The sequence below is a fragment of the Macrobrachium nipponense genome, chromosome 6 (genome assembly GCF_015104395.2).
Source record: "Macrobrachium nipponense isolate FS-2020 chromosome 6, ASM1510439v2, whole genome shotgun sequence".
NCBI lineage: Eukaryota > Metazoa > Arthropoda > Malacostraca > Decapoda > Palaemonidae > Macrobrachium > Macrobrachium nipponense.
In genome coordinates this window covers 22,290,262-22,301,046 of record NC_061108.1, presented here as the reverse complement: position 1 = coordinate 22,301,046, position 10,785 = coordinate 22,290,262, and the positions used below count along the sequence as shown (strand labels likewise).

At 36.4% G+C, this 10,785-nt stretch overlaps 1 protein-coding gene across 1 annotated transcript in view; it reads left to right on the top strand.

Annotated features, from left to right (window-relative positions):
- The first annotated feature begins 1,281 nt into the window (after positions 1-1,281).
- Positions 1,282-10,785, top strand: part of LOC135216452 (uncharacterized) — a 139,598-nt gene continuing 130,094 nt past the window's right edge. The window contains exon 1 of the mRNA XM_064251822.1: positions 1,282-2,162. Within this exon, the coding sequence (XP_064107892.1) occupies positions 1,819-2,162 (344 nt within the window). The 5' untranslated portion in view covers positions 1,282-1,818. The remainder of the gene's footprint in view (positions 2,163-10,785) is intronic.

The window sequence follows — 10,785 nt, the reverse complement described above, 5'->3', positions numbered from 1 at the left end:
AATGCTTAATAAAAGTTTCTGAACAAAATTTAAAGCTAAAAGAAGTAATTTTATGCTTCATAAAAGCTGCTGAAAAAACTGAATGTATATTAACTATATTACCTGCAGCGTTTGTTTACCGCTGAACCGGGGTAAAACTGTTTACCGTGGGCCCCCTGGCAATTCTGTTTACAATGTTGGTGTTTTTTGGAACAAAGCAATCTGTTCGAAAGCACCTTGAACTTCGAAAAGATTTCGGAAATTGCTCGTCATGTTGCCACAACCGGAAAGAAATTCTGCCGAAAATCTTTGTGTTTGGATGATTCATTCGTCCCAATAACGTCTCGTCAAACCAGAGGTCCCACAAACATGTATTCCTAAGTATTTTGCTTCGTTAACCGGTAATGGGAAGAATGCAATTATACATGGAAATGTCCTTTGCCCAGTGACACGTCACTTCCCACGTTCATTAATTCTCAAAAATTAAACACTGGCAGAAAAATGTTTTAACCACTCAACCCACTTTTTCCCCCAAAGATATTTTCCCCCATTCCTCCTCTGTTTCCCTTTTTAACTTAAAATATATATTTTACCCAAAAAGAGCTTATAATATATAGTGCAGAATCTTTTGCTGTGGAAGATATTTATATTTTGAACGCGCGCGCCACGAGAGAGAGAGAGAGAGAGAGAGAGAGAGAGAGAGAGAGAGCGAGCGCAAACAAGAGTGTATCGTGAGGGATTAAGGGAATCAAGAGATAAAATAGTTTTAATCTCTGAGGCAAACTAGCTCTCCGTAAAAAACAAAACAAAAAAACTTTCAATTATTTCCTTGCCTATTATGAGAGAGAGAGAGAGAGAGAGAGAGAGAGAGAGAGAGAGAGAGAGTAAAAATACACGACTCTTCTAGTTGAACAATGAATCATCTTCGGAAAATACAATGTTGGTTAAAACTTTATATCTATTAATTTTTTTTGTCATAACAAATAATGCAATCGTTTCTCACTCTAAACACTAATTAATTAAAACACGGCCGTTATCAGTATCATCTCCAGTAATAAGAAAACTTTGTATCTCTGCAACAAAGCAACTGATGCTAAAGCGACTTTACAATTAAGGAGGAAGCCACCGAGTACTAAGCTTCCATAATTTATTCGCGTAATTGTAGTCACTGACATTATTCTGTTCTAGGTGATCTGTCTATTGCATGCTATAATAATAAACTATGTATGCAACTACTTCATTTTCTGTTTCAGTTACCGTACAAACAAGGTGTGAAATATGAAAGGCTACTTGGTGGAAACAATATGGCAGATCTTTTAATCAAAAGCATTACGAAAACTTGAATGGGGTCCCCACCAAAATCGAATAACTATAAGAATCGCTTCAAATGATAATGTATTCGAAAAAACGTGAACATGTGAGGGTAAATATGTGGTACAAGAAGAAAGCAAAAATGATTTAACCATTAAAATTTGTATCTTGGATTTCTTCGAACAAAATATGACCGAGGTGCAGAGCTTTAGTGAGCTAAACATGCAAGTTTGAAAATGGCATAAAAGACATGAAATGAAAAAGTAAATCAAGATTTTTCGGGGAATAAATAGTCACACGTGATGTGAAAACGAAGAAGTGAAAGCATACAAGCGAAGGGTGAAGAGTTAATAATGGAAAATGAAAAGTGAAAAAGATTCAGAAACAAACTACGGAGTAAACAGCCGCGTGTTCACAACAACGAATGAAATGGAATAAAGGCATTAAAAGAACAGAGAAGAAGAAGAAAACACTTAGGAGGAAAAAGACGACCCTTGGAGAGAAGGAATCCCTTGTGGCCGTGACGTCATGGGCAACAACTACACTCGCGAGGACTCGATAGAATCGCAAGGGCGGCAGTCGAGGAGCAGCAGCATCCTGCGCAGATACAGGTCCTTCAGGCACAAGGACTCCACCAGCCTGTCGAGGTGTTCCACGACGGAGGATCAGGACGACAGCGAGAGAGAGGCCACATCCACCGACAACAGGGAAGAAGGCGAGGCCAGGGAACCGCCAGACCTCATGGCCTTGGAGGAGGCCGAGAGGCAGAAGCCTCCCAAAATGCTGACGGAGGCGCAGAAGGAGACCATCAAGAGGACCTGGAAGATCATCGAGACCAACGTCGCAAGAGTCGGTGTTGTTACGTTCATTGGGTGAGTAGGCCGTTCTCTCTCTTTCTCTCTCTCCCTCTCTCCCTCTTAATTAGCTTTCTGCAAGATTGATATCTACTCATGTGTTTGTTCTCTGATTTCAAAACTGTTCCCTAAAATCAACCAAGTTTTTCGAACTTGTCTACATCATAGAATTCTGTAGTACTATAGATCACTTCTGCCTCGGAAACATAAAACATAAAATCATTGAACAATAAGATTAACAAATGCTAAATGAAAAAGTACTTACTTTAAAAACCTACAGAAGGACATTCTTAATACATTCTTTCGATAAGGTTACAAACGTTATAACAACACAAAATATATCTATGCCAGCTCCTATTAATATTAATTACTTTAATGTCGGGACGCTTTATGACCTATCAATATTCAGGCCATATGTTTAACATATAACTAATTTCCCTGAAAAACTAGGAAATAATTTTATACTGACACCTCTACAATTATAGCAGTAATATGCAATCACGACATTCTTTACATCTCTAATAACATATTTGTCAAATGATTTCAACACCTTCCTCAGGTCAGCATGTATTTCATTAAAGTTTGTTAAGAAATTAAATGTTCATATAATTAAGGGATTAATTGCACATTTTTAACGACATATGGCACAATCAATTCACGAATCTAAACCCCAGCGAATAATATAACGAGCAATATAGTTATAAGCTTTTAAAAAATCTTTGTACGTGAGATTTACAAATAAATTGCACAACAATGAAACAAGAAAAAATTTATAAAAAAAGAAAAAAACCTAATGCACTGTCATCTAATATTGCAGTACTAACCCAGCAAGTAATTTCGAAAGATAAAACAGCTTTAACTCTGGCATAATTTTATAAACATACGAGCCCAAAGAAAAATGGGAAAATCATATTACGTTTCTGGTGGTAAACCTAGTAGTAACCGCCTATCAATAAAATAGGATAAGATGGCTCATGTGTTTGCTCAGTCTGTGTAGTACAGAAGCTTACAGTTCGTTTGAATGATGTTATTTTCAAAAATTTCTTGTTTTAATTACAGATCAAAAAGATGTTTGTTATTCACTGAATTTTCTAACGGCTTTCTGACATACTCTTATATTGCTTGTCCTTCTGCTGTAAGGTTACCTGAGGATTTTGTTGGAATATACATTAATGAACAAAATCCTGAAAGTTTTTGTAGCGTGAGAAACAATGTGGCTATCGGTCTCGAGGTAATCTTAGTACCTATGAAGGATGATACTCTTTTTGGATTATTACGATACACTTCATTGTTGTTTGTCCGACTTTTACAGCTAATTTTTATAGCTTTACTTCAGATAACAAAAATAACTGAAAATGACAGACATTACTGTCTAATCCATCATTTTTAGGTCGCTAAGATGAATAGTGACACTATCGATGACCTTCAAGTAAAAGTTCATCCCCAATATGGAGGGGGCGGAGAGGGGGACCGGGAAGGGGGTGACATGTAAAAATAGCCTACAATGACATGAAAGTGACACTCCCCAATGCCCTGCAAGTCCAAGTTCAGCCACAAGAGGGGGTGAAAAGGGGTGGGAAGCGGTGACGTGTAAAAATAATAAAAATCGACAGATATAAGTGTCTAATCCATAGTTTTTGAGGTTAATGAGATAAATAGTGACACTCCGCATCCCTTCAGTCCAAGTACAGCTTCAATAGGAAAGGAGGGGGGGAGGGGTGTTGAGAAGCATTGAGAAGGGGATGACATGTAAAAATAACTTAAAACGATACATATTACGTCTAATTTACAGTTTTCAAGATTGCTGAGATGAACAGTGACACTTCCGATATCCTTTAATTCCAAGTATACCCGTGATAGAAATGGGGTTGAGGAGAGGGTGTTGAGGTGGTTACATCTGAAAATTACCAAAAACTACAGATATTAGTGTCTAATCCATAGCTTTTGAGGTTGATGAGATGAATAGTGACACTTCCGATGCCCTTTAAGTCCAAGTTCAACTTTGATAGGAAAGGGGGGAGGGGGGGGGGGAGAAGGGGTAAAAAATAAAATGTCAAAAATGATGTATATAAGTGTCTAATCCATAGTTTTTGAGATCGTTAGGATGAACAGACACCACGATACCCTTCCAGACCAAGTTCAGCCCTGATAAGACAGGGAGGGTGGGGTGGTGAGAAGGGGTAAAAAATGAAATGTCAAAAATGATGCTCAGATGAACAGACACACTCCCGGTGCCCTTCAAGTCCAAGTTCAGTCCCAATAGAAATAGGGGTAAGAAGTGAATCATAAAGTGTCAAAAATGCTGGGCAAAGTAACTGAAGCAACAATCTTAACAGGAGAGAGAGAGAGAGAGAGAGAGAGAGAGAGAGAGAGAGAGAGAGAGAGAGAGAGAGTTTTCCCGGGCAGTGCTGGATTGGTCAGCTAGTACAAATATAAATATGGGAAAACAAGAGTACCTAATATCCCAAAATTATTCACACACACAAGCAAACATACGTATGCACACACACGTTTTATGTTGTGTGTGTGCGTGTATATATATAAACAAGTTCATAAATATACACCTTTATAAATACAATGGAAAAACAAAGACTGCCTACTTATTCCAAAATGAAAAGTATAACAAAATATGTAATAAAGAATAGTATTTTAAAAGAAAAGAAATGGATTTGATCAAGGAACTTGGTTTCATACTGCAATAACAATTAGTGAAGAGGCTTCACAGCCACAGAGCTGCAATGTCTGATCGAATGTTCCATAATCATTCGATGACAACAGAAGGAACAATTGCAAATCAACAAGGAAAAAATGCTACAAAACCTTTATGATAAAATGTGATGCAACTTGGTAAATCATCAAAATGAAACAACGTTTCAGAAAGAAACCGAAAAACTAAAAGGTCGTCGTTAGATTAAGCCAGCCTTGTACTGGCACGGGCTCTTACTAACTAAAAAGTGGCATGGAGAGAAAACATTGATATGTTAGAGAAATTGACGAGAACACATTAATACTTGAAATCTGAAGGGTTGAAATCGCAAGCAAGATGAATGAATGCAATTCAACTCCATTCTCTATCGAACTAAAATTAGGCAACACCCCAAGAGCGGTCTTCGAGATCCTATTTCAAAAAACTAGAGAAAAAATGGGAAGAAATAAGGTCGTATTATTTCCTGCAATAAAAACCACATCAGTAACATTACAAGAAACAAATAACTTCCACTCACTTGGCCCAATTTTCCAATAATAGAGGCGCTTCTTCTCCCTCAGAATGAACTAACAACACTTTCAACTCAACAATCAGTGCAGTGATCAGTAAAAGGGAAACGCGCAGGTAAAAATCACGTCAATGATAACGAGTAAAGGTTGGGAGACATCTGCACGAGGCTTGCTGCAAAATATGAGAGGTGGCTCCCAGCAACGCATTTATCCCAAAGTTCCTTTTTCTCTCTTTTTGTTTAAATGAAGCATCTTTCGAAACTGTTTCTGAAGGCACAGAATTACACTGACATATCTTATCTTAAAGCAAGGTGATAGATCAAGTCTCTCTCTCTCTCTCTCTCTCTCTCTCTCTCTCTCTCTCGAAGATAAAGACCAATCACGAGAGTATCGCCTCAATAATCATATCGAAACCTTTGTAACTCTCGGACATCACAGAGTTCTCGGTTCAGCTTTCATGTAATTTAAATTTCACGGTTTATTAATCGTTCGGTAATTTTTATTTTCAACTGTATACTGCTTTACTTCTCTTTATTATGGATTTCCCTCCGCAACACGGGAACACTATTAATGAAAACTGGCTCAGCAAGTTAACGGCATTTTTAGATTGTTCCATAAGATTACTTCTCGTGCTTCATACTTGTAGTGGAAACATTACGAAAGCGCATTTTATTAAGTGTGGGCGCCTCATTATATGGTTAGCGTTTCTCAGCGATAAAAACAGCACCATTAACCGATGCCATTCCTCAATCTACAGCGTACAAGAATTTATACCACCAGTACTTCTTCTTTCCCACCGTTATCCCTCACATGAAACATCAGGCATAGTTTATTGTTGGCAAAGGGGCTTTTACGACCGCATGCCCTTGCTGTCATCAACCACAGTTAAGGGCTAAAAAGTCCACCTGCAAGGCAGCAGTTTCCACAGTAACTCGCAGTGGGCCTACCTTTTTACTAAAAAGTCAGACTGCAAGGGATGCAGGACCAACGGTGGTATTATTCTTACACCCCTACCACAGGGCAATATTTATATCACCAACATATCTACAGTTAAAAGGCAATGTGATTTTATATCCTGCTTAAGATGCATGAGGAGAGATTTCATTTTCGTCCATTACATATAAATCAACATATCGTTTCGTTTCCTAAGCAAGAGTCTTTGGGTTTCACACAATGAAATTGACAAAGAAACATCATCGTTGCTCCTCTCCCACACTCAATTAAGACTGATCCAAGGGAAAGAAAGAAAATAGGTCAGATTCCACATATATAGTTCAGCGACTTCAGATATTAGCTTGAGCAGTTACGACCTGAATGAAGCATAAACAAACTGAATTACCTTTTCATGTTCCTATGGCCACTAAAGTCACCAACGAGAAAAATGCTGAAAAACAATTTTTCTTTTTTTAAGAATTTCCCAGGCTATATGTCCCCGGAAGTAGGCCATTCCTTACTCTTACTTTAGATGAACGTTTGTCAGCTGACCTGTACCACAAAATCTTGACAAAAACTAGATGACTAATTACGACGGTTTTCCAGTTCACATATTCCATAAATATTATTAGAAATCGTAGAAGTGATAGTTATAGAAGAAATGGTAATAATACTAGCAACAGCTGAATCTTCTACTTAACATTTTTTACTATGTATCATTGTACCCAAGTATCAGTCACTGTCACTGACAATAATAATTTTAACTTTTCTTCCGACCTTCTCTAATAACCCCAATCTGCTTGTCGCTTGACATCAGAGGATTTGTAATCATGCACTTGTCAATGTGTGTAATCTAAAAAAAAAATAAATAAAAAAAGATGATAATCCCAAGACCACTCTTCTGCTTTTCAAAGCAGGCTCTCGAAAAATACCGTTCTTGAAAACTGAAACATTCGTTTGAAAATAGCATTCTGCCAATCCTTTCCCATTGCAATATTTTATTTTATCGTTAAGGTTAATAGAGGGCATTGAACAATATTTTCGAGGCAAACTACAGGTTCAAAAAAGGGGACGAATGTTGTATTTTGCTGATAAGTGATGTTAGCATGATCTCTCACTTGGACACAGGATCTGAAAAAGTCCTTCTTGTTGCGATGGAACACTTATGACGTTAACCAAATAGTACGTCTCTTCAAATATTCGATATAACAGTAATCAACAACTATTTATTATTACTATCAAGCATTGTGAAATGAATAAGCACTATTTTTAAGGAAGTCTATTTTCTGACTGAAATCGAAGCGAATGGGAAGTGAGGGTGAAAAATTAGGTTCATAAATCGAGATGATGATTTGGAAACAGGAAAGCGCTACGGCCTTATAACCAAGCTTATGCACCCCCCCCCCCCCACCCTACCCCAGAAAATACTAATTTCGATAGAAACGAAAAATTTAACCCCTAGAGCGAATAGTCGGACCAGCGCCAATTACCCCGATTTTCAATTTCAACTGCAGGTGCTACCAAGGGTCAAACGAAAAGCGATAAACTCACAATCTTCTGTAATAGATAAGTCTATAAAACAGAATATTGGAATCGCCCTGTCCAGTTTGTGCAGTTCGATCAATCAATCTCACAAAGTATATATTATGTTGCAGACGTTGTTAAACCCATTTTGCAAATATCTCTTCATTACTATTCGCAGGTCGTAAACGGGTCAATAAAAGGAATAATGAAGCAACAACGATGTTCGCAGTGTTGCCAAACTTTATCTTTATGACTGATATTAATCCATAATAAATCAAAGAATTTCTTCAACAATCATATAGTTTTCTGTTAAACCCAACCGACAGCAAAATCAGAGATTTCATACACTGATATTACAGAGTGACTAATGACCTTCAAATGACCTCCACGTCGGTATCTACACCCCAACCGCGAATCAAGAGCCTCCTTAATTAGATCAAGCCAATCCGCTTTGAAAGTCATTTACCTTGAATGAACACAAATCAGAGGCCAAACAGCTCGAATTAATCCTCCTACTTTATGTATAAGCTTCAATCAACACGAAGCGTGGTTGAATTAGCTTCATTCAGATAGAAATCTGCTCCGCGCATTGCTAAAATTGTTACTATAATGCTCTAATTTTGGGCGAATGTCGATCTCCAAATGTCAATACACAAGGTTAGATGATTCTACGACGATGCAAAAGACTAGAAATTTAAAAATTGTTCGAAGAATTCGATTAATGAAAAGTTAAATCTCATTTATCAAACTACTTCGACCTGAGAGAGAGAGAGAGAGAGAGAGAGAGAGAGAGAGAGAGAGAGAGAGAGAGAGAGAGAGAGCCTTTATGCACACTAATACATTTAGAAATATCCAAAGGTCGTCTGAATTCTTCAAAACTTTCCCCCAACTTTATCAGACTTTCCAGAAAAAGAAAAAGTGCATACGTGTAAAGGAGTTAAATCAAAATAACATGTTTTTCCTTCGATACTGAAACATTTTTTAAATCTGAATGAAACAATTCAAAAAAACAAAAACTCTCTCTCCTCTCTCGTTTCTCATCCCTCTCTCCTCCCTCTCCTAAATCTCCTCCCCTTCCTCTCGTCCTTCTCTCTCTCTACTCTCTACTGGAGCAAACTCGATAACAGAAAATTTTCTGGAAAATTTATCTATTTTTGTGGGAATGGTATGGGTGAAAATCGAGATTGTGGGTATAAGCAGAGGAAAGGACATGAAAAAAATTAGTACAATAAACACAAAAATAAAATGAAACTAATGACAACGAAATTTTCATGATACCAAAATGTAACATAAAATGACGTCCACATCAAGATCAGTTCGTCTGCCAAATGAAACTTATAATTAGCTTCATTTCTCTAAGAGGACTCATTATTGACCCCTAATTTATCGAATGATTAAATAGCAAAAGTTGACGATGAAGCAGACCTTCAATTAAACAGCAATAGAGGCTATAAGTTTTTCTTCATATATATATATATTATTTCTCCAGACAATACAAAGCAATACAAACATGTTAACACTGTAAGTAGTTAATTAGTACACAAAATCAAATCAATGATGCTTATATTGGAGATACATTTTACTCTAATATTACATAATAAATTTTACAAAATCTATTCCAATCCATAGCAGCTGATTATCAATCCCAATTCAGTTTTGGGATTCTCACACTTATAAACAGAAGTCAGGTGACTGTCCACGTTAAGGGACTTTACTGCGGGTTTTTTTTTTTTTTTTTGGTTTGAAAATTAAAGTAGATATCTCTTTAAAACTTTCTTTGGTAATAGAAAATTATACCTACTCATGTGTGTGCAAAATTCGAAGATTTATGAAAAAGAAAGTGGAAAAATTAAATTGGGAAATATATGCCAAAATTTCACCATTTTTTGAATTGTATAACCTTCAACATTTTTTATTGCAATTATTTAGACTTCTAAATGGTAGAGAAACTATCAATCAATAATTATATGGTGACAGAATCTCAAAAACAACACAAAAATCAAAATTAGTCCAAAAAATCGTTAAAACTACATTTATTCGCTATATGAAACATTTTTGACATTTTTTTTCAAAAACAAATATTAAAACATAATATAGCAAAAACTGCATATGAAAACAAATATTAAAACATAATATAGAAAAATACTGCATGTGAAAACAAATATTAAAATATACAATAGAAAAACTGCATATGAAAACAAATATTAAGACATAAAATAGAAAAAAACTTCATATGAAAAATATTTAAACATAAAATAGAAAAAACTGCATATGAAAACAAATACTACAGCGAAATAGAAAAAAACTGCATACGAAAACAAATATTAATACATAAAATAGAAAAAATTGCATATGAACGTCTTTAAAAAAATCACTACAGTTTGAATGGCGAAAACTTGTTTTTGACCCCTGGCCATTCAAGCTCTAGAATGCTCCAGCAGCGTCCTGCATGTCCCGTCTTTGGTTCTTGATCTTCGCCTCCTTTTTGGTAGGAGACTCCATTCGTCTATTTAGTATTTTTAAAAGTTTGGCTACTGCAGTTGTCATCTTAATCCCAAAGTATTCAAGTAGGGAGGATGCCAAATAACCAGTGTTATATATCTTGCAACAACAGTTGCAAGTGCGAGGTCCACCATTCTCTTACTTGGCCTTCGGTGCCTTGGGCATAAATTCCAAATTCTGTGGTGCAATGACTCATTGCTATTTTGAGTTAAGTCCTTTTAAACATTTTTTTCACCAGGTTATTTGTGGTCAACCGATCATGTATTTGTTTTAGAAACGGTAATTCAATTCCTCACAAGTTGAAATAAACTTTCATCTGTTAGTGTGATAGTGGCACTTCATCATGTATGTGCAGGGCCTTATCATAAAAGCACAACGAGTTTTTCTCTTCAGCACAAAGGTGATGCTGGGGGTCATCTATCGTCTGTGGACGAGAAATGATAAAAGGACGATTGTATTGCATTTC